The 23,593-nt window shown below is 51.5% G+C and overlaps 1 protein-coding gene across 1 annotated transcript in view; it reads right to left on the reverse strand.

The window, feature by feature from the left end:
* The window catches only part of LOC146809402 (dual specificity protein phosphatase 8-like), a 37,445-nt gene extending 15,711 nt beyond the window's left edge, over positions 1-21,734 (reverse strand). Inside the window, exons 1-3 of the mRNA XM_085616243.1 lie at positions 20,880-21,734; positions 10,441-10,654; positions 7,484-7,613 (exon numbers count right to left, since the gene is read on the reverse strand). Coding sequence (XP_085472369.1) covers positions 7,484-7,613; positions 10,441-10,653 — 343 coding nt within the window. The 5' untranslated portion in view covers position 10,654; positions 20,880-21,734. The remainder of the gene's footprint in view (positions 1-7,483; positions 7,614-10,440; positions 10,655-20,879) is intronic.
* Positions 21,735-23,593: the final 1,859 nt, after the last annotated feature.

A 23,593-nucleotide genomic window follows, 5' to 3' on the forward strand; every position in this document is an offset into this window, starting at 1 on the left:
GTCCACTTCAAATGATAACAAGTCACACATGTAACACAAGGGGGCTGATCAACGGAGGGAGGGAGCGAGCAAAGGGGCCCGACGGGGGGAGGGAAGTAAAGCGAAAGCACGCCATGCACGTGTTCTGCTAAAACACCATGACCCGTACTCGTGCACATCTCCTGTCCTCCGTCTCCATACACGTGCACATCACCTGTCCCCCTTCCGCCGAAAAACCCACGACAATAGATCTCGCCAAGGCGGGCAGCGTATGCGCTGCGTCGCTAGGCAAGACCTAAAAAGGGGAAGAAAGCACATTTAGGGAAAGGAGCAGCATTCCAGGAAAATGCAGCTTCTGAGTCCTCCTAAAAAGTTATACACAAAAGAATTAAAATAAAAAAAAACATGATGTGGTGGGGATCCATGGAAGTGCTGGGAGAGGGCTGGGGAGGCAAGTCCATGCCACTGGTAGCGGTAAGAGGGTGGTAGAAGAGCAACACAGACACACCCACAAAGTGGGTGAATGTGACGAGGGAAGAATAATATATGGGAGAGGAAGAGAGAGCAAGAAAGCGCATGAACTCGCAGGAAGTGCTGAAAGTAGTTCTCTGAATGTAAGCAGTGGAAATATGCAAGTCATCCAATCAGAAGGATGGTAAAGAAGCTATGCTCCGGGGCGGAACAAACTCAAGACGAAGGGGAAAAGACATTGAATAAGAAGTGAATGAGAGTAACAGTAGGGCCAACAAGGATGAGCAAGGGCTGACCCGAGGCCCACTGTAAGTACTGGCTTTGTACTCAATCAGTGATGAGAGGAGGAGCGGCTGTGGAGGAGGGTTAGCTGAGACAGAAGAGGCAATGGCAAAAGGAGGGATCATGACAGAGGAGGTTCAGCTGAGAGGTGAGGAACAGGCCGAGAGTTCACTCTCACCTGCCCAGTGCCACCTCACTACTCACTCTTAACTCGCACAGTCTCATTCATGACATACACCCCTCCATCCTAGACCGCTCGCCCCCACACTGTCTCTCCATCCATAAGGGCCCAGCTGCACATATGTAAAATGAATCTCCTTCATGTTTTTGGGAAGAGCGTTGTCTCTGCTGTTGCTTAGGCATGATGGGCAGAGGGTCGTCTGTTGTTCACATATGCCTCGTCCTTGCAGGCCCCGCCTCAGATCACATCTTAATTGGGGTAATTGTATACTTTTTCCTTAACATTGCATTGGACATGTGTCCAGTTCTTTAACTCACACTCAGTTTCCAAACACTCTCGGGGGCATATTTACAAGTCCCTAACACCACAGGAGCATCACTTTTTCTGACACTCCGGTGGCGGTGCTCCATAACCCATATTTATAAGGTGGCATTAAGCCTTGTAAATATGCCCCTTTCCGCAGCACTCCGCTGGGGCAAAAGGGTGGGCAATGGGTGTTGCAGTGGCTGTTCCACCGCAACACCCATTGCTTTTTGATGCTGCCCCATATTTACAAGGATGCATAGGCCAAAAACTAAGGCCAGGTAAAACCTGGTTTTAGGATGGCGATAGGAGGAGAAATTATTAATTTCTTCTCGTATTTTGCTGCATTCTGAAGCACACATAGAAACAAGAAATCGCCTTGAAAGATTATGTGCAGGAAAGGTGTCCCTTCCTGCATATAAACAATCGCCCCTGCAGTGCAGGCACCCTTGCAACATGGCGCAAGTGTGCCTGTGCTGGCGCGAGGCAGCTTGTTTAGCACCAATGTTGGGGGAAACTCAGGGGTGTACTGTATTTTTGTAAATACGGCACATCCCTGCATTTTGTAAATGCTGCAGGGCGCCATGGCCAAATTTGGCGTTACACCGCGCTCTGACATTTTCTTGTACATATCCTCCTCTGTGTGTCTATGCCTCCCTCTGCCTCACACATACCACACACAACCCCTCAATGGGATGCTCCTGGTAGGGCCAGACACAGAACAAAATCTGTTGTTGATCCGACCCTCCTGTGTCTATGTGGAACCCCTGCATTTTCAGCCTCTTCGTCTCTGCTGTCTTTGCATCCAAGGCTCTCTCTCTCACACACACACACACACACACACATACATAATATGTTCTGAGCATCCTCTCTGAGTCTATTCCTCCATTTACTCCCCCCAGTGTCCCATGCCTTCCTCCTCCTCCTCAGCTCCCCATGAATTCTTCATTGCATCCGGTCACGTGACTGCGGCCTCCATCTCCTTCCATTGACACCTGATCTCTTGTGAACTTCCCACTCGGAGGAATCAATGACACGTTGAAGAGGACTATTTATAGATGTGGGGAAACTTAGCTCAGCAACATCCTCCGTGGGACATTAGCCGCATTTTATTCCACCCCCTCCTCACATGACACTGTCACCCGCCTTTCTCTTCACCCTTATCCTTTCCATCTTCTGTTCGCCCTCCCACCACTTCCGTTCGCTGTCCCTTTTCACCTTCCTTTCCTCTTATCACATTTCGTCAAGTCCCAGGCGGAATTTTCATTATGCTGGCATAATCTCGAGTAATTTCTAGCATTCCGTATTACGCTTGCTATGTGAAATTCCCAAAATGTCACCATTGAGAAACCGTTGCATAATTTCAAGTCTGTTTGGGTGAAAATCGTATTGCAGGATGAATGAATGAATGAATGAATGAATGAATGAATGAATGAATAGGACCCGCGTGGCTGCTGCTTGCGGCGGTTTTTTAAGCATGAAACGAATCCTCATGTCCAAAATTGACCCAAGACAATTTCATACTGAAATATAGCACTAAGCAACACTTCTGCGTGAAGTTTTCAAAAATGTACGTAGCTATGCAAACGGAAATGACACGAATTTCACACACCCCTTCCGTCCCCTGCGCCTGTCTCTCCTGTCCTCCTTCTCAGGGCCCTCTCTCATCTTCCACTCTCTGACATCCCCTTGGGTTTTGGTGAGGCCCTTCACGCGAGCAAGATGCAGATTTTTTTTAAATGTGTTTAGAGATTGTTATTCAAAATTCAAGTGTCTCCGGTTTCTACATTTGACAGTCAATCACTGAGGGTTTCCCATCCCAGGGGTCTGTTAAGAAACGAATTCCACCAAGACACAAGGCCGGGCACGTCAGCTCAGCAGGCGGACAGCCAATCACTGCAACTCTCACCTGTTTACTCCTCACCGGAAGCACATGGCCTCCAAGGAGCTTTGAGGGTTAGTAAGAGCGATGCCGTCTCTTATACGGATCTCACTCACAGCCTTGTGTTTTTCAATAATTAGCAAGACTCTATCCATCAGAAAGAAGGCCAAAGACACACAGAAAACAATAGTTTGTGAAAACGAGAAGGAGGTGCGGCCTGAAGGGCCAGGACGGCTGGCTTTGGAAATAGGAAGACAGGTGCGAGTGCCGGCGTTGGCTCAACATCCTGTGACCCTGTGTGGGTCACTTAATCTACACATGCGTTAAAAAACATAACCCACCACCCCCCTAAAAAAAAAAACAATCTGACATTGTGCATTGTACTCTGGTGCTCGCGTAACGAAAGTTGAGGGGGCCTCCCTGCACGGTGCGAAGAGGGGCCCCCTCCAGGCTCAATCAGGAGCTCTCTGGTCAGAGTGCGGTGCCAGGGGGCTCCCTGGAGCTTGCCCCCCCCCACACACACACACCGCGGGGGGCTGCTGGGGCCTGTTTTACGCCCCTGTGTGCTAGTGTAAAACCCGTTAATAACACTGGGCCAAGTTCGCGCGATTTGAGAATGAATGAATGAATGAATAAATAAATAAATAAATATAAATAACAAGCATTTACAATGCAACGGTCTCGGCATTGTTAAAGTTAGAGCTTTTGGCATTGCTCATGACAATGCCATTTCTTTAAATGTTTTAAAAACAAAAACATAAACAAAAATAATGTCATGAGCAATGCCAATAGCTCTAATTTTACCAATGCCGAGACCATTGCATTGTAAATGCTTGTTTGTGTGTGGCAGAGTCTGAGAGTTGGGCATGTGAAATGTTTCAAAGAAAAACAAAACGTGCGAGGAAAAATAGTGTCTGTGGGAGGGGCTGCTCTTAGAGAGACTTAACACCCCGTGCACCTCGTGTGTACGCGGAGAGAGTCAGTTCTCCTGTCGCATCGACTCCCCCTCGACCCTCCCTCACTTTTCAAAGACCCCTTTCATTTTCCTCAACAAAGTGGGGGGCGCTAGGGGTGGGAAAGCCGGTAAGAACTGACAGCTCATTTCCACTAACTTAAAAAAATAAAATTTACAATTACAGTAAGGAGCCAGGAGAGAGAGGGGCGTCAGGTGGCCAATGAGCGGAGGTGAGATGGTTTTGCGTGACACCTCATTGGGACTCTGTGACCATACCCAATGCCCATTCATCAGCGTCACTGCGTGTGGCACACGCACCTGGCTGGTGTCCATTCTTCAGCGCCCAATGCTTGCATCACATCCAGTGCCCACCCTAGTGGCTTAAGGGGACTTGAGTCCCCCCCCCCCACGCTCCGGACCCAGACAGGAGCCCTCAGGCCAGGGTCCCACAGCCTGTGCACAGTGCCGGAGTAGGGGGGGATGCTGGAGAATACCCCCCGGCCCCCGCACCTTAGGTGCTGCGGGGGCTACTGATGCGTCACTGGCCCACTCGTCGGAGCCCACCGCTTGGAGAACACCGAGTCTGCGCCCTTCAGCGTCCACTGCTTGGGGCACACCCAGTGCCCAGCCGTCAGCGCCCATTCTTGGACACAGTTGACTTATTATAAATCACCCGCTAGGGCACGTCACGCTGTGTTCGGGGGTGTATCGAATACACAGAGGGTTCAGTTGCCCCCGCCCCCCCCTCCCAAGCTCTCAGTAGATTTTTCACAAGGGACACTTTAGTCGGTTTAACTAAACAGGCTTCCAGGCAACACGTTTCCTTGGTACACTCCAGCTAGCCCAGCAATTATACTGCGACGTGTAAGCCGTCCTGGGAGGCTGATATATCTCTTCTGGCCGGGGTGGGGGCGGTGGGAGGGGGCCAAGCAGCCCTCGCTGAAGACAAACTGTGACAACGTAAAAAACGTTCTCATTCATCACCGTCACATTCTATCGAGGTGGGGAAAAACACGCTTTACGAATACACGGCGTGCTAATTTTATTTTAATTAATTGTTGTTTTGTTTTAATTAATTGTTGTCTGTTCTCGATTATGCAGCTCGGTCGATTTCACCGTTTAACCAGTGAAAGGCCACTACAAGCACACAGTGTTCAGTGGCGGAGGACGCGGGGGTCGGGGGTGGGCTGAGTGTAGATAGTGAACTGGGACTTGGAGGCGGAAGGAGTAGAGGGTAAAAGGAACTAACAGTGAAGAAACTCACGAGGCAATGAGTTTTAGGTGAACCGGACGCTCATTGGAGATAAAAGACGGTAATACTGAAAAATACAACGGTGTATTACACTCGCGAAACCGACAAGTGAAGTAGAAAATACAATAGTGGTACCGACACTTACCCGAATGGCGTTTCGAAAACGAATTAACTGTCTCTGGTCTAACGAGAGTGCCTGTGTTTGCGCGTGTGTACAGAAAGATTATTTAAAAAATGCGTCAGACGCCGGGACACCACCGCCTTTCTCCGAGGCAAAGCAGAAATGCCTCGGAGAAAGGCAGCGGCGGTTTTGGATTCGGGGGCGTGTTTTGCTGTTATCTCCTCTTGCCATTGGCTGGAGGAGATAATTAGACTTTCTGCAAAAAACACGCCACCCGATCCGAAAAGGACGGGGCCTGATCGGAGTGACGGGACCTCTTCTCCAATGGCTGGCCAGCATTGAAGAGACAGCCAATGGAGAACAGGGGAGAAGAGGGGCGGGTTCAAGCCCCTCTTCTCCAAGTCATTAAATCTCGGTTCGAGACTGCGCAAGCGCAGCCTTCGAGCCGAGACCTAAAAAAAAATTAAAAAAGGGCTGGACTCCGTGAGGTCGAATCCGAGGTCCACGGAAAGTGGATTCTTTGGACTACAGAACAACTGTAAGGAAACTCCGTCAGTAACTGAGCCCTATCGGCTACCGTCCACGGTATGGTGTCTCGGGACACGTACCCCTCAGGCCGTTATATACAATGAAAGGCGCCGCAGGACACTTGTGATAAAGTCACCCTCACCTCGCAGTGAGCAACACATGCATGCGCCCCCTACTGACAATCTTTGGGGCACAGAATTTTTTTTAACAATAAATGTGTATTTCTATAAAAAATAATCGCCTATAGCAGTTGCGGCCTATTTCACCGAGCATGACAACTCGTGCGACGGTGAGAGAGAATGATTTTAACCAGCACGTAGGTGTCGAAAGGAGACATTTCTGAATTCTCACTTCCTGCAATGCTGTCTGTCCAAGGAGAGTCACCATGAAGTAATTTAGGACAGAAAAATCCCTGTCTGCTCCCTGCTCCCAAGACACCAATGTTAACAGTATCGGAGCAATCGTTTCAATGAGAGACCCTTTTTGAAGCGCGTCCTTCTTGGCGCTTTAAGCTATTTAGAGCTTTCTGACCCTGCAGATCCCACGCGATGCACTCACAACTTCTAAAATTTTGAAATACAAAGAATGGGCCTTTACGGTGATGTTTGTCAAATATGCCTCACTCTTCCCCAAGAGAGACCGTGAGTAAACAAGCTTTCACCACTGCATTTAATATGTAAATAGCCATTGACCCGGAAGCAATTCTGACTGACCAATTAGACTTTGCAAAGACTTACTCAATTTCTGAGTTAAAATGCAACTGTGCTTCCAGTTAAACAACAACACACTCCAATTGATCCATTGTAACTGGCAATTTGAATTCTAATGTCTGAAATCGAGGTCTCCAACCTTTCAGCCTACAGAATAATGCGTGGTTCCCGATTCCGCACGTGACATTGTGGGTTTTCCTAATTTTTTTAAAAAATCATTAATGTTGGAATTTTTCCCAAGCATACCTGTTTTTGCAAGCAAAATCTCTCGCCTATCGAAATTTCAGGCAAAACTGGCCGCACTGTCTGTTTTTTTGTTGCATTCTATACATCTCACTACTATACATTCCACACAATAACATTTGCAAACTTGTATCCACGTATACTTATGTGCAAACTCAGATCTTATTGAGTTGAAATGTCACACATTGGAGGAAAGTTCGTATACTTGTACTTGATTTCACCTGTGTTTGACAGCGGTGTCCTGCAGCCTCACAGGCCGTCTACTGCCAGCATTCTGTTGCTGACTTCTAATGCAATGGAACAAGCTTCCGCCAGTCTAGAAAGGGACATGTAGAATTGACCCCAGCCCCCCTTCCCCCATGACTCTGTCCTTTGACCTGGACCACCTGCGGTTCTCCATACATCTCTCCCCTGCCCTCCCCACACCGCAGCTGCACACATGAGAGGGTCTTCTGTGAGGAGTGACAGGGAGTAGCGGTGAGGCCGATGGAGGGGAGCTGGAGGGGGAGGAGAGAATGAATGAATGAAGCTGGGCCATCCATAGAAGCCTGGGTGAGGGCACAGTTCCCTGCTTACCTTCCAGCAGAGACACGGAGCTGTATTTCTTCTCCAGCTTTCCCAGGACCAGGGACAAAAACTGTCCGGCCTCGAGGTGCTGTGTGTCCTGGTCATACACGACCACAGGCCGCTCGCAGGACAGGTCCACCTGAGACGCGAGGGAGGCGGGAAGAGGCGAGACAGAGGGAGACACAGGTCAGGCGGAAAGCGAGAGATGAGGAGAGAGAGAGACAGAGAAAGAGAGAGCAGTGGAGGCATGAAGGAAGGCAGGGAGGGAACAGAGCATAGAGAGAGAGACCCGGGGGCACAGAAGTAAGACAGAAAGAGACACAGGCAGGGCGGAGAGCAACATATGGGGGGGAGAGAGAGAGAAAGAGAGAGAGAGCAGCGGAGACACGGGAAGAGACAGGGCGGAGACAGAGTTGAGAGAGACAGAAATAGGACGGAGGGACAGGTGGAAATGACAGACGGGAGAGACAGGGTAAGCCACATAGAGGACAGAGAGCAGGGTGAAGCAAGAGGAAGGACAGACAGATAGGACAGGGGATGGGACAGGTTAAAGTCACCGAAGAGAGGCGGAGAAGGCCCAAAGAGAGGAGTCCAGTGGAGAGGTGGCGAGTGCAACGAGAGGAATGTGAGGTAGCAGGAAGACAGGATAATATAAACAGAAAGGTGGAGAGGGGAAGGGGGGAGGCAGAGAAAGAAACATCGGAGAGAAAAACAAGTGAACATGAGTGCTCAGCAAAGGCTCCAATATTCAAAGCCCTCTCAAGTAAACATGACTGACCCAGAGGCGCGAGCTCACTCTGACAGCCCCCCTTCTCCCCGCCTCTGCTCTCATGCAGGTAACTGGACTCTCACTCAGTCCCACTTCACACGCCCTACACACATCCCTCTCGCCCCTTCAAAGGTGTCTCACTCAGTCCAATCTCCAGTCTCACACACAAGTATGGAATCTCACTCGCTCCCGTATTTGGCCCCACACACTCCAAACGAGCCTCACACACTCCCATACTTGGCCTCATTCACTTCAAACAAGTCTCACTCAGCCCAATCTCCAGTCTCACACACAAGTATGGAATCTCACTCACTCCCGTATTTGGCCCCACACACTCCAAACGAGCCTCACTCAACCAAATTCCCGGCTCACACTATTGAGTATCACTCAATCCAGTGAATGGCCTCACAGTAGAAAAGAGTCTCAAGCAGTTTAATCTCCCGCCTCACCCTCCTCACTCAGTCCAGTCCCTGAACTCACACACATCAACGGAGTCCCTCAGTCAAACCCCTGGCCTCACACGCTTCATTGCTGTCTCACTCATTCCACATGCCCCTGCCCCCTACACTTCAATGAAGAGTCACTCATTCCACATGCCCCTGCCTCCTACACTTCAATGCAGAGTCACTCTTTCCACATGCCCCTGCCCCCTACACTTCAATGCAGAGTTACTCATTCCACATGCCCCTGCCCCTACACTTCAACGAAGAGTCACTCATTCCACATGCCCCTGCCCCCTACACTTCAATGAAGAGTCACTCATTCCACATGTCCCTGCCTCCTACACTTCAATGCAGAGTCACTCATTCCACATGCCCCTGCCCCCTACACTTCAATGAAGAGTCACTCATTCCACATGCCTCTGCCCCCTACACTTCAATGAAGAGTCACTCATTCCATATGCCCCTGCCCCCTACACTTCAATGAAGAGTCACTCATTCCACATGCCCCTGCCCCCTACACTTCAATGAAGAGTCACTCATTCCACATGTCCCTGCCTTCTACACTTCAATGCAGAGTCACTCATTCCACATTCCCCTGCCCCCTACACTTCAATGCAGAGTCACTCATTCCACATGCCCCTGCCCCCTACACTTCAATGCAGAGTCACTCATTTAGTACATCATTTCCTCCAACACTTCGGTGAAGGGTCACTCAGTCCAGATGCCACTGCATCCTTCACTGCATTAAAGTCTTATTCAGTGCCCAACATTGGAATCATAAACTTCCGATGAATGAGTCACTCATCCCTAACATCACCGATTCCTACACTCCAATGAGGTGTCACTCATTTTTCCTGTCCCTCCTGCTGCACTTGAATGACGTCACTCATTCAACACGTCGCTGCCTCCCACACTTCAATAGAACATTTTTTTTTTTTTTGCAGAGTTTTATATAGCGCGAACTTGACCCGAATCCAATCAGGTATCAGAGCGCTTTACATAGCACCAGTTACGTTACATGAGGACACATTCATTAGGTCTCGCCTGAGACAGCGCATACTGTCTCTTCGAGACATTTTGTAAGTGGCTTTCAAAAGTGCCACCAGAGGCTTTTGGTGGCCTAAAGCTTGAGTGCATGTGAGCGTGCACGCCCGCAGACGCCATCTGCTTTTCCGTCATGGCTCATTAAGCCTCCTCCACCCCCTTGCTGTCTGCTGTCACTACCCCCCTCCCTCCTCCCCCTGTCAGTAAGCGCTCTCTCGCCTCTGTGAACCTTGTGCTTCTCCATTTATTTTTCAGTTCACAAGCGGTCGGTTATTATTTTATGGATTGTAGTTGTTGCACTTTTAGATCTTCTCTTCTCAATTCGCTAAGGTAACAAGGGTCCCAAAGGCGAGACCTATTGGCTATGCCAATGCTTGTTTTTTGTTAGGCACGGGGAGATTAAGGGATTTGCCCAGAATCACAGGATGTTCAGCGTCATTGCCGAGACTCGAACCCAGTTCCCCAGGTCCGAGGTCGAGCCCCTAGCCGTTAGGCCAACTCCTCTCCTTCTTTCTCATCCACGTGCGTTATAGATGCCAATGAAGTGTCCCACATTCAACTCTCCAATGACGTCACACATCCATTACAGCCTTTCACACTCAGTCTCATTCCTCGTGACTGATCATATTCTCAGTCGTTGGGGTAGGTATTCCAAATGCCCCCAATACATGAATGCGTTGCTCCCCCTGACCCCAGGTCCAGGATCTCACCTTCGGGCTCGTGGGCAGCAGCAGCAGCTCCTTGACCAGGCGCTTCCGGGCCAGCCTGGAGCCGCACAGGTTGACTGACCCAGTCACGTGGAGGTGGTTGTACTCTCCCGATGTGCGACAGTCGATCACCAGAACCGATTCGCTGTCCTGCCGCAGGATACCCGCCAGCTGGTGGGCGCCAATGGCCCTGGGGGGCTTCCGGTCGCCACCCATCCTGGGTAAAGAAGCACAGAAGGCTGTTGAGACTGTGACGAGGAGCTGGCCACAATGACAGAAGAGACACATGACCCGCAGATGGTCCCACTACTCCCAAGGTGCCCCTACTCCACTGATGCCCTCACAAAAAAAAAACTGCTGCGGCCTGGCGCCCTCCCTTAGCCCTGGCAGCCTCTCGAACTGCCAGGAGCCCCTGCTGGCCAAGGCCCTTCTACCCAGCACACCTCAACCCAGTGCCCCAAGTCTCATTTATCCAAGGTGCGGAGTCATGTTTACATTTATCTGAATATTAAAACATCATTTCCGAGGTTACTTAGGATCATGGTCGTGTTTTTGTAAGGACCTTTGAACTTTCTGCTGATTTTAGGATGTCCTATCTGAAATATAAATGCATTTATTTATTCGCAGTTTTAGGAGTGCTTGTATGCACCAGTTTGGCTTTTCGACCATGTCACTACAGTGACTGAAGTGTTTACTTTGTGTTTTTGCATTAAAAGGATTGGGCGCTGTTCACTGCTCTTGAATGTGTTCGAGTGTGGTATGAATAACCAGGCGTGTGGTTTCCACCGAGGGATCCACCCTGCTGGAACCGGTACTTGGGTATTTAGCATTGGAATTGATCTGCAGCGTCAAAGTCAACACCACCTAACAAGGTTGAATTCCTGAAGAGCTTTAATGCAAGTGAAGCATCGTGATACCAGCAGATGCCTCTGTGCAAACGGAGCTGTACTAAATGTTTAAAGGAAGGGGATTTCCTCAGTGTCAATCGAGGAGCTGCGTCTGGTGGCTTCGTGGACTAAAGCACCCACTACAGCGGTCTCTGTATGAGACCTCGTGGGCACAGGTTCAAATCCCAGCGGGTCCACTCAGCCTCTCATCCTTTCTGAGCGCGATAAAATGAGTCCCATTGAGATGGGTAACAATAAACATCTGTCATTCAGCGCCAAGAGGCCCCGCCTTTGGGGGTGAACGTGTGCTTACATATACACCTTATGTTCTGATAGGTACAGTGCTCCTGAATAAAAACGGAATGAAAAATTCGGGAAGGCTTGCTATTGAAAGGGCACACCTGTGGAGAATCCAGCGTTGCTTTGTTCGAGTGGCGCCACCGTCTGTGGTGGCTTGCTATTGAAAGGGCACACCTGTGGAGAATCCCGCGTTGCTTTGTTCGAGTGGCACCACCGTCTGTGGTGGCTTGCTATTGAAAGGGCACACCTGTGGAGAATCCTGCGTTGCCTTGTTCCAGTGGCGCCACCGTCTGTGGTGGCTTGCTATTGAAAGGGCACACCTGTGGAGAATCCCGCGTTGCTTTGTTCGAGTGGCACCACCGTCTGTGGTGGCTTGCTATTGAAAGGGCACACCTGTGGAGAATCCTGCGTTGCCTTGTTCCAGTGGCGCCACCGTCTGTGGTGGCTTGCTATTGAAAGGGCACACCTGTGGAGAATCCCGCGTTGCTTTGTTCGAGTGGCACCACCGTCTGTGGTGGCTTGCTATTGAAAGGGCACACCTGTGGAGAATCCTGCGTTGCTTTGTTCGAGTGGCACCACCATCTGTGGTGGTTTGCTATTGAAAGGGCACACCTGTGGAGAATCCTGCGTTGCCTTGTTCGAGTGGCGCCACCGTCTGTGGCGGTGGCTTCGAAAGTTGCCGCTTCCAAAGCCAGTGACCCGGGCTGATGCGCGGCTTCTTCGTTGGAAGATGTATTTGGGTACCAGAATTGATCAACTCATCTAAAGTCAGCACCGATCGGCAACTAGCTTCAGGTGGGGGTGTTTGGAGTGTGACACCCCCCAAATCAATGCATTTATAGCTTGAGAGTTGGGCCTGGGGGCCGCGAGTCGGGTCTCGTATGCCTCTGCTGGTTTTGCACGTCGTCCTCGTTTGACTGAAAGGTTTTAACTTGTTTTTTTTTATCAAGATCATACACAGAGGCCCACCCAATGGAAATCAGTGTTGGACCTGTGCCTCGTCATGGGAACAGTGTACCCCAAACGTGGCCATCCCTGCAGCCTTCGGCAAACTCCCCCCCCCCCCCCCACCCCCACCTCTTCCCCCATCTGAAGCTCACTGACCACGCTACGTGCCAGGGCAATGTTATGGTCTTCTGAAGAGTTTAATAAAAGTGAAATGTAACAACGCCGAGAGGCTGACTCAATGAACCCTGAACTGAACTAAATGGACATTGAGAATCGGTCAGTATGCCCTTCTACAATGAAGGCTGGGGAAAGACTTTCTTACGTTCTTGCAGAACACGTTCAGTGTGTGAGCAGCAAAACAAGCTTGTGACTCTCACAAGACGGGCGCAGTGAACGTGTAACCAGTTTGCAAAACAAACACCTTGTGGCAGCGGCAGTGCAAACTTTCATTGCTCACAAAGCATGCCATTCTCTGCCAATTTTACTGCAAGCCTTATTACATGCATCTAATGCTGCTGTCATATCCTGCTAGTCCTGCTGCTTTCACTCGGAGTCCTGCTGCCACTGTAAGAACTCCTGCCGTTGTCATATCCTGTCAATCGTGCTACAGTCACTCAGAGGCCTGCTGCCACAGTAATAACTCCTGCTGTTGTCATATCCTGTCAGTACTGCTACAGTCACTCTGAGTCCTACTGTCACTGTACAAATTCCTGCCGTTGTCATATCCTCCTGTCCTGCAAATCACTCAGATTCCTGCTGCCACGGTAAAAACTCCTGCCGTTATCATATCCTGCTGGTCCTGCTGCTTTCACTCGGAGTCCTGCTGTCACTGTACAAACTCCTGCCGTTGTCATATCCTGCTGTCCTGCAAGTCACTCAGATTTGTGCTGCCACTGTAAGAACTCCTGCTGTTATCATATCCTGTCAGTCCTGCTACAGTCACTCAGAGTCCTGCTGCCACTGTAAGAACTCCTGTTGTTATCATATCCTGCTAGCCCTGCTGCTTTCACTCGGAGTCCTACTGTCACTGTACAAATTCCTGCCGTTGTCATATCCTCCTGTCCTGCAAGTCACTCAGATTCCTGCTGCCACTATAACAACTCCTACCGTTGTCATATCTTGTCAGTCCTGCTACAGTCACTCCGAGTCCTGCTGTCACTGTAAGGGCTCCTACTGCTGTCATATCTTGTCAATCGTGCTACAGTCACTCAGAGTCCTGCTGGCACAGTAAGAACTCCTGCCGTTATCATATTCTGCCAGTCCTGCTGCAGTGACTCGGAGTCTTGCTGCCACAGTAAGAACTCCTGCCGTTTTCATATCCTGCCATTACTGCCAGTCACTCAGAGTCCTGCTGCCACTGTAAGAACTCATGTTGCTATCATATCCTGCAGCAGTCACTCAGAGTCCTGGTGTCACAGTTGGAACTCCTGCCATTATCGTATCCTGCCAGTCCTGCCAGTCACTCGGAGTCCTGCTGCCACTTTAAGAACTCATGTTGCTATCATATCCTGCCGCAGTCACTCGGAGTCCTGCTGTCACTGCAATAACTCCTGCTGTTGTCATATCCTGACATTCCTGTCAGTCACTCGGAGTCTTGCTGCCACGGTAAGATCTCCTGCCGTTGTCATATCCTGTCAGTCGAGCTACAGTCCCTCGGGGTCCTGATGCCACTGTAGGAACTCCTGTTACTGTTATATCCTGTCAGTCCTGCTACAGTCACTCTGAGTCCTGCTGTCACTATAAGAACTCCTGCCATTGTCATGTCCCGCCATTACTGCCAGTCACTCAGAGTCCTGCTGCCACTGTAGAAACTCCTGCCGTTATCATATCCTGCCAGTTTTATGGCAGTCTCTCGGAGTCCTGCTGCCACTGTAAGAACTCCTGCTGTTGTCATATCCTGCCAGTACAGCCACAGTGACTCGGAGTCTTGCTGCCACTGTAAAAACTCCTGCGGCTATCATATCTTGCCAGCCCTGCTACAGTCATTCAAAATCCTGCTGTCACTTTAAGAACTCCTGCTGTTATCATATCCTGCCAGTCTTATTGCAGTCACTCGGAGTCCTGCTGCCACTGTAAGAACTCCTGCCATTTTCATATCCTGTCAGTCCTGCTACAGTCACTCAGAGTCCTGCTGCCACTGTAAGAACTCCTGATGTTATCATATCCTGTCAGTCCTGCTACAGTCACTCAGAGTCCTGCTGCCACTGTAAGAACTCCTGCTGCTATCATATCCTGTCAGTCCTGCTACAGTCACTCAGAGTCCTGCTGTGACTGTAAGAACTCCTGCTGTTATCATATGCTGCCAGTTCTTCCGCAGTCACTCAGAGTCCTGCTGCCACTGTAAGAACTCCTGCTGTTATCATATCCTGTCAGTCCTGCTACAGTCACTCAGAATCCTGCTGCCACTGTAAGAACTCATGTTGCTGTCACTGCTATATCCAATCAGTCCTGCAGCCACTCAGAGTACCTATGGCCACAGCCCCCACCGCTGTCACTCTCTGCCCGGACTGCTGTCATAACTTTTGCTGGCAATGCCCTCCTACTTACGCTTCTCACACATCTGCACCTCCCTTACAATCTGTGTCCACAAGTAGACAACATCGAATGACAGGTTCAGCCAGGGATGTAGAATTGTAGACCTAAATCAACGGCGCCCCGATTTCACGATGAGGGAACATGGATGTTTAGTTGTGAAAACGAAGCAATCTAAGTCTTTGGGCAATTTACAAACCCATTGTGTTCGTGCATCTAGGAACAGTTGTGTTGCCCTGAGGTGACTGTACTGGGACCGACAGCAGCCCAGTCACAAACTAACTGCCGGGAGCCTTGCACAGAAGCGAACCTCCTCGTATTTTTTTTGCAGTTTTTATATAGCGCGAACTCGACCCGAAGGTATTGGCGCGCATTGCATGAGCACCCGTTGCTTTATAAAAGGACTGTCGTATGTGCGCGCCTAGCCCTTGTGATCCTAGCCTCGTATGTGCGAGCCTAGCACTTGTGATCCTAGCCTCGTATGTGAGCCCCTAGCACTTGTGATCCTAGCCTCGTATGTGAGCCCCTAGCACTTGTGATCCTAGCCTCGTATGTGCGCGCCTAGCACTTGTGATCCTAGCCTCGTATGTGCGCGCCTAGCACTTGTGATCCTAGCCTCGTATGTGCGCGCCTAGCACTTGTGATCCTAGCCTCGTATGTGCGCGCCTAGCACTTGTGATCCTAGCCTCGTATGTGCACGCCTAGCACTTGTGATCCTAGCCTCGTATGTGCGCGCCTAGCACTTGTGACCCTAGCCTCGTATGTGCGCGCCTAGCACTTGTGATCCTAGCCTCGTATGTGCGCGCCTAGCACTTGTGATCCTAGCCTCGTATGTGCGCGCCTAGCCCTTGTGATGCCAGCCTCGGATGTGCGCGCCTAGCACTTGTGATCCTAGCCTCGTATGTGCGCGCCTAGCACTTGTGATCCTAGCCTCGTATGTGCGCGCCTAGCACTTGTGATCCTAGCCTCGTATGTGCACGCCTAGCACTTGTGATCCTAGCCTCGTATGTGCGCGCCTAGCACTTGTGACCCTAGCCTCGTATGTGCGCGCCTAGCACTTGTGATCCTAGCCTCGTATGTGCGCGCCTAGCACTTGTGATCCTAGCCTCGTATGTGCGCGCCTAGCCCTTGTGATGCCAGCCTCGGATGTGCGCGCCTAGCACTTGTGATCCTAGCCTCGTTTGTGCGCGCCTAGCACTTGTGATCCTAGCCTCGTATGTGAGCCCCTAGCACTTGTGATCCTAGCCTCGGATGTGCGCGCCTAGCACTTGTGATCCTAGCCTCGGATGTGCGCGCCTAGCACTTGTGATCCTAGCCTCGGATGTGAGCCCCTAGCACTTGTGATCCTAGCCTCGTATGTGAGCCCCTAGCACTTGTGATCCTAGCCTCGGATGTGCGCGCCTAGCACTTGTGATCCTAGCCTCGTATGTGCGCGCCTAGCACTTGTGATCCTAGCATCGTATGTGCGCGCCTAGCACTTGTGATGCCAGCCTCGTATGTGAGCCCCTAGCACTTGTGATCCTAGCCTCGTATGTGCGCGCCTAGCACTTGTGATCCTAGCCTCGTATGTGCGCGCCTAGCACTTGTGATCCTAGCCTCGTATGTGCGCGCCTAGCACTTGTGATCCTAGCCTCGTATGTGCGCGCCTAGCACTTGTGACCCTAGCCTCGTATGTGCGCGCCTAGCACTTGTGATCCTAGCCTCGTATGTGCGCGCCTAGCACTTGTGATCCTAGCCTCGTATGTGCGCGCCTAGCCCTTGTGATGCCAGCCTCGGATGTGCGCGCCTAGCACTTGTGATCCTAGCCTCGTTTGTGCGCGCCTAGCACTTGTGATCCTAGCCTCGTATGTGAGCCCCTAGCACTTGTGATCCTAGCCTCGGATGTGCGCGCCTAGCACTTGTGATCCTAGCCTCGGATGTGCGCGCCTAGCACTTGTGATCCTAGCCTCGGATGTGAGCCCCTAGCACTTGTGATCCTAGCCTCGTATGTGAGCCCCTAGCACTTGTGATCCTAGCCTCGGATGTGCGCGCCTAGCACTTGTGATCCTAGCCTCGTATGTACGCGCCTAGCACTTGTGATCCTAGCCTCGGATGTGCGCGCCTAGCACTTGTGATCCTAGCCTCGGATGTGAGCCCCTAGCACTTGTGATCCTAGCCTCGTATGTGCGCGCCTAGCACTTGTGATCCTAGCCTCGTATGTGAGCGCCTAGCACTTGTGATCCTAGCCTCGGATGTGCGCGCCTAGCACTTGTGATCCTAGCCTCGGATGTGCGCGCCTAGCACTTGTGATCCTAGCCTCGGATGTGCGCGCCTAGCACTTGTGATCCTAGCCTCGGATGTGCGCGCCTAGCACTTGTGATCCTAGCCTCGGATGTGCGTGCCTAGCCCTTGTGATCCTAGCCTCGGATGTGCGCGCCTAGCACTTGTGATCCTAGTCTCGTATGTGCGTGCCTAGCACTTGTGATCCTAGCCTCGTATATGCGCGCTTAGCCCTTGTGATCCTAGCCTCGTATGTGCGCGCCTAGCACTTGTGATCCTTGCCTCGTATGTGCGCGCCTAGCACTTGTGATGCCAGCCTCGTATGTGTGCGCCTAGCACTTGTGATCCTAGCCTCGTATGTGAGCCCCTAGCACTTGTGATCCTAGCCTCGTATGTGAGCCCCTAGCACATGTGATCCTAGCCTCGTATGTGCGCGCCTAGCCCTTGTGATCCTAGCCTCGGATGTGCGCGCCTAGCACTTGTGATCCTAGCCTCGTATGTGCGCGCCTAGCCCTTGTCATCCTAGCCTCGTTTGTGCGTGCCTAGCCCTTGTGATCCTAGCCTCGGATGTGCGCGCCTAGCACTTGTGATCCCAGTCTCGTATGTGCGTGCCTAGCACTTGTGATCCTAGCCTCGTATATGCGCGCTTAGCCCTTGTGATCCTAGCCTCGTATGTGCGCGCCTAGCACTTGTGATCCTTGCCTCGTATGTGCGCGCCTAGCACTTGTGATGCCAGCCTCGTATGTGTGCGCCTAGCACTTGTGATCCTAGCCTCGTATGTGAGCCCCTAGCACTTGTGATCCTAGCCTCGTATGTGAGCCCCTAGCACATGTGATCCTAGCCTCGTATGTGCGCGCCTAGCACTTGTGATCCTAGCCTCGTATGTGAGCGCCTAGCACTTGTGATCCTAGCATCGTATGTGCGCGCCTAGCCTTTGTGATCCTAGCCTCGGATGTGCGCGCCTAGCACTTGTGATGCCAGCCTCGTATGTGCGCGCCTAGCCCTTGTGATCCTAGCCTCGGATGTGCGCGCCTAGCACTTGTGATCCTAGCCTCGTATGTGCGCGCCTAGCACTTGTGACCCTAGCCTCGTATGTGCGCGCCTAGCACTTGTGATCCTAGCCTCGTATGTGCGCGCCTAGCACTTGTGATGCCAGCCTCGTATGTGCGCGCCTAGCACTTGTGATGTCAGCCTTGAATATGCGTACCACTGCGTAATCTCAGTCTCCTGTGTACGCGCCTAGGACTGTGATGCCAACATCCTTGTGTGTGAGCGCCCAGCACTGTGTGATGCCAACATCTTCGTGTGTGAGTGCCTGGCACTGTGTGATGTCAGCCGCGGCGTTGCACCTGCTAAATAAAGGATATGGCCAGATGTAGGGGCAAGTGGGGGTGGGGCCCGGCACCCATCCATCCACCCCTTGCCGCTGGGCCATTGTTTGAGATGCAAACATCACCCACATAAACAGACGGAGGGGACTGAACTGCGCGGCGTATATTGGAACAGACCCAGTGAAACGCGGGGAGACGGGCGCAGTGGGCGGGTCCAGAATGCAGTGGGGGTGAGACCCAGGCGGGGTGGCCGGGATGGACGGCGGCAGGTGCAGGGGTTTCCCCTCCCGGCCGCTCCCGGCCCAGCTGCTGCAGATACCAGGGCGGTGCAGTCAGCTGCAGCGCGGCCGGCGTGCGGGGGCTGGCGGTGGTGTCAGAGAGCAGCAGGGCGCCCACCCCTTCTCCGGAAGCACCCAAGGGGTCTCTCAGTCCGTGATGATGCGCTGGCGAGCAGACGGATCGGCGAGGGGTGTGAAGCACAAGAGGGGTACACCAACAAGGTGCACAGGGGAACAGGAGCAGAGAAAGGTGGCGCTGTGACTGCAAGAGTCACTGTATATTATGCGTTTGCGCAGTGAGATTTCTGCGCAGTGTCGCTGTTCGGCGTGCATGGGGCTACAAACAATTTGGACCAAATGATTAAACATTTTTATCCTTATTTTTTTCACAAATTTTGGCTAAAATCCATTCGTTATCGCGGCTAGTTTTGTCAATGTTCTTATAATTCAGGGACTGTCACAGTGCCTAGGTGCAGCCGCAAATCAATGATGTGCTTCTGGATTGAGGGGAAAAAGTAACAGTAGCTTTGAGTTGCCATTTTCACAATGGAGAATTGTGCGCCCGATACGTGTCCCCATTAGGGACAGGCAGTGCTGATGTGCAATTGCACAATTTTTTTCTTTTTCCTTTTTTATCTGCAGGGAAAGCATTTCCATAAACCCCATGAACTTTGGGGATATTCTTTCACTTCCTATTCTGGATTTACCTTAGTACTTGTTGTTGTAACCCTATGATCGATCATTTAAGGGCAAACCGCATCACCAGGGTGAGCCTGGCTGCTTCACCCCGTTTGTAGCTCTACCTCCGAGGCCTCAGCCTGGGCAGACTCTGGTATCTTAGTGACTGTTCATCAAACGTGCAAGGTAGGGAAGAGAGGTGTGAGGTGAGCGGTGCGTTCATATGCCAGGTATGCTGCAGTGCACGGTGTGAGGTACGAGGTACGCAGTGCGGCGCGAGCTGCAGTGCCAGATGTCCGGCATGCGCTGCCAGTGCAGGAGGAGGGGAGATAGCGCAATATTCGAAATATATTAGGTGACCGGCCATGTCTGAAGAGAAACTCTTGAAATGCTGCCACACTCCAGGCCTGGCACAGTACCCGGAAGCATCACCTCCTACCAACAGATAATCATGTAGGTGCCGATATTAAATGTGGGTAACGCTCCTTCAGAGGTGGTGGGCTGAAGAGCCCGTGCCCACCCACCTCCGAAGGCATCGCCTTGTCTTGGCACATGAAGATGGGGGTTTCCCCGAGGCCCACGTGGCCAGGCCAACCCTAAGCAGAACATTGCAGAGGCGCTCTGTTGATACCCTTGGCACACTGTAAACAATACATTAATTTAACACCCATGGCACAGTTGGTAACCAGCTCTCTAGGGCAGGTGTACCCAGAGGGCACCGCTCAGCTTCTTGCACCTGCCTCTCGTCCTGCGGCACGAAGGTCCCTAAAGAATATTTTTAAAGGGACCATCCAGTGAAAAGAAAACAGCGTGTCCTATTGCCCATGATTGCATCATCAGCTGCCCCTAGCAACAAGGGTTCTGGAATGCCCCTTTGTTTGTCGGTGAAACCCATTGTGACGTCATTTACTAGGCGGCCCCTTTACACCTGTTTTGATTTTCCATCTTTAGGCAGTACCGGTATATTACTATCGGTATAACCGACCTGAAAACATTCAATTAGACAACAACATCTACACAAACTGCAAGGGAAGACGCAAAACATGAAGCACAAAATCAGCAACACAACTGCCTTGGACAGGATTTATTATTAACAATAAAAGCCAAAAGAGCTGCAGAGCGCAGCTGTAAAGAGCGCCCAGGCGGGCGCGCGCCGTAGAAGCATCGCATCAAATCATGCCAGCCGCACAGACCCCCACTACCACCGGACCCCACACCCCTTTACCTACCTCGCTGTGGTGTGCGAAACCTCGCAGGCTACACTACCGCACCGTAGGCACAGTCCTGAATATGGCAGGGTGGGCACAGTCTATTAGTTGGCACAGTGAGAACAGCCCTGCAGATGGCACGGCCACAGTGACGCAGAAGCCACAGCCCTGCAGGTGCCAAGACACTTGATGTCTCCGGGAAACAAAACAACCACTCTCCTGCAGATGGCACGGCGGCCACAGACCTCCGAGGGGCACGGTCCTGAGTAAAGGCACAGTTGAGAACCAACCAAGCTGGGGTGTGGGCACGGTCGCGACTTAAGTCGTAACTCGAGCAGGCGGCACGATGGCAAGTGAACAGGTGCACGGTGATCACAGTTTCAGTCACGACTTGATCAGGTGGCAAAGGGGGGCGCAGGTGCAACTCGTGCAGGTTACACAGTGGGTGCGGGTGGCAGGGTAGCCGTAGTCGTCAAACAAGCAGATGGCACAGGGGTACAATCGAGACTTCAGCGGGTGGGACAGTTTTGACTCAAGCAGGTTGCAAGGTGGGCACAGTCACAACTCATGCAGGTCGCATGGTGGGCACAGTCGCGACGCGAGAAGGTGGCACAGTGGGCATAGTCAATCAAGCAGATGGCACGGGGGCACAACCGAGGCTGCAAGCAGGTTGCACAGCTGTGACTCAAGCAGGATGCAAGGTGGGCGCAGTCGCAACAGGAGCAGGTGGCACTGTGGGCGCAATCGCTATTCGAGGCGGTGGCGCCGGTGCCAGTCGGGGAGGTGGCACAGTGAAGCAGGTAGCACAGTGCTGCTCGGCGGGCACAGGCGGGCCGCGGAGACCCAGGTGACGGGCTCTGTGCTGTGATGGGGACTGGAGCCAGCTGGAGGATGAGGTAATGTGCGTTGAGAGCAGAGGGGGAGGGGCACCTCCGGGGTGGAGGGGGGGGGGGGGGGCAGCAGTATAAATATCTCAGGTTGATGTCATCTCCGTCCAATCAGGAACCCCCTCGCAGGGCCGTGATGTCACCTCTCAGTCTGATTAATACAATCTCTTGGTGCATTCGGCACCGATATACGGCGTTAACCCCTTGAGGCCGGGGCAGGAGCGACAATAAGAACACAAGACAATAAGCAGCATGGGGGTGGGGTGCACTACAACTGAGCCTCTGCCTTGTCTGCGGATCTCAGCTCCATCTATTAATACCCGGGACAGCCGGGTGGAGCCACGAGAGGGCAATGGAGATATTTACAAATACACAAGCACCAGTGGCCGGCAGTGTACCTGCACCTCGCAGCTGGCATCTTTGTCTGCACCGTGCACCATCTGTGTCTGTGCAGCGTGCATCATCTTTAGTGTGCACCGTCTCTCTGCAACAGCGTGCACCATCTCTGTCCGAAGCAGTGTGCACTATCTCTGACTGGGCAGCTTGCACTATCTCTCTACAACAGCGTGCACCATCTCTGTCCGTGCAGCGTGCATCATCTTTAATGTGCATCGTCTCTCTGCAACAGCACGCGCCATATCTGTCTGCGCAGTGTGCACCATCTTTAGCGTGCACCAACTCTGTATAAAACACCGTGCACCATCTCTCTACAACACAGTGCACCATCTCTCTACAACACCGTGCACCATCTCTCTACAACACAGTGCACCATCTCTCTACAACACCGTGCACCCAGTGCTTGAAATGGGAAAAAATATTTGCAGGTACTCATTAAAATGAGCTAGAGGTGTAGTGAGGGGGCGGGGTAGGGGTGGCGCTAAGGGCAAGGCGATGAAACTTAACGACTTCTATATTAGTTGCAGCACATACCATAACAAGCAGGTTAACTTATTACAAAAATGAAAGAGAAATGTGATAATATGTTAACATTTCCTTTTTTTTGAAATAGTTGTGCCTTCTTAATGTCATGCTGTTGATTGCTGTTTGGCACAATACTATATATTTTTGAGCATGTGAGTAGGAAGAAACTGAAAATACCCCCACGTCGAACCAAAGCTCTTATGGCACCAAGCAAAGGAAGATACTCATAATGACCCCCCCTAGAAGAAATCTCTTGTCTCTTCCATCGATCCATCCTTTCATCCTACCATTTACCTGCTGATGTCCATCATTTAACCTTTACATTCAGTCTTTCATCAATCTTTCAGTTTTTCACCATTACGTCTATCCACCCTTCATAGCCAAACCTATCCATCCATCCATCCATCCATCCATCCATCCATCCATCCATCCATCCATCCATCCATCCATCCATCCATCCATCCATCCATCCATCCATCCATCCATCCATCCATCCACCCATCCATCTCCAAACCTATCCATTCATCCATCTCTTTATCCACCCTTTACCTCATCAATCAATTCCTTTTGCTCATCCATCCATCAACCCTGTCACTCCTTTATTCCATCCACCCTTTCACTCAATCCCTCCTTTTACTCATCCATCATCCACCCTTTCATCCATCCTCCCTACCTTTCCTTCGTCCATCCAATCTTTCACTTATCCACCCATCATTCGCCCTCTTATCCAATCATCCACCCTCTATTACCCATGCATGCTTTCACTCATCCATCCATCTATTAATCCATCCATCCATCCATCTATAAATCCACCCTTGCTCACTCATCCATCCACTCACTCACCTACCCACCCTCCATTTTATGTTATTTATGAATCTTTGTCGCCGAGCAGACATGTACAAACAAAGTGCCACACATTTTCTTTAA

The sequence above is a fragment of the Triturus cristatus genome, chromosome 7, assembly GCF_964204655.1.
Source record: "Triturus cristatus chromosome 7, aTriCri1.1, whole genome shotgun sequence".
NCBI classification, from domain to species: Eukaryota; Metazoa; Chordata; class Amphibia; order Caudata; family Salamandridae; genus Triturus; species Triturus cristatus.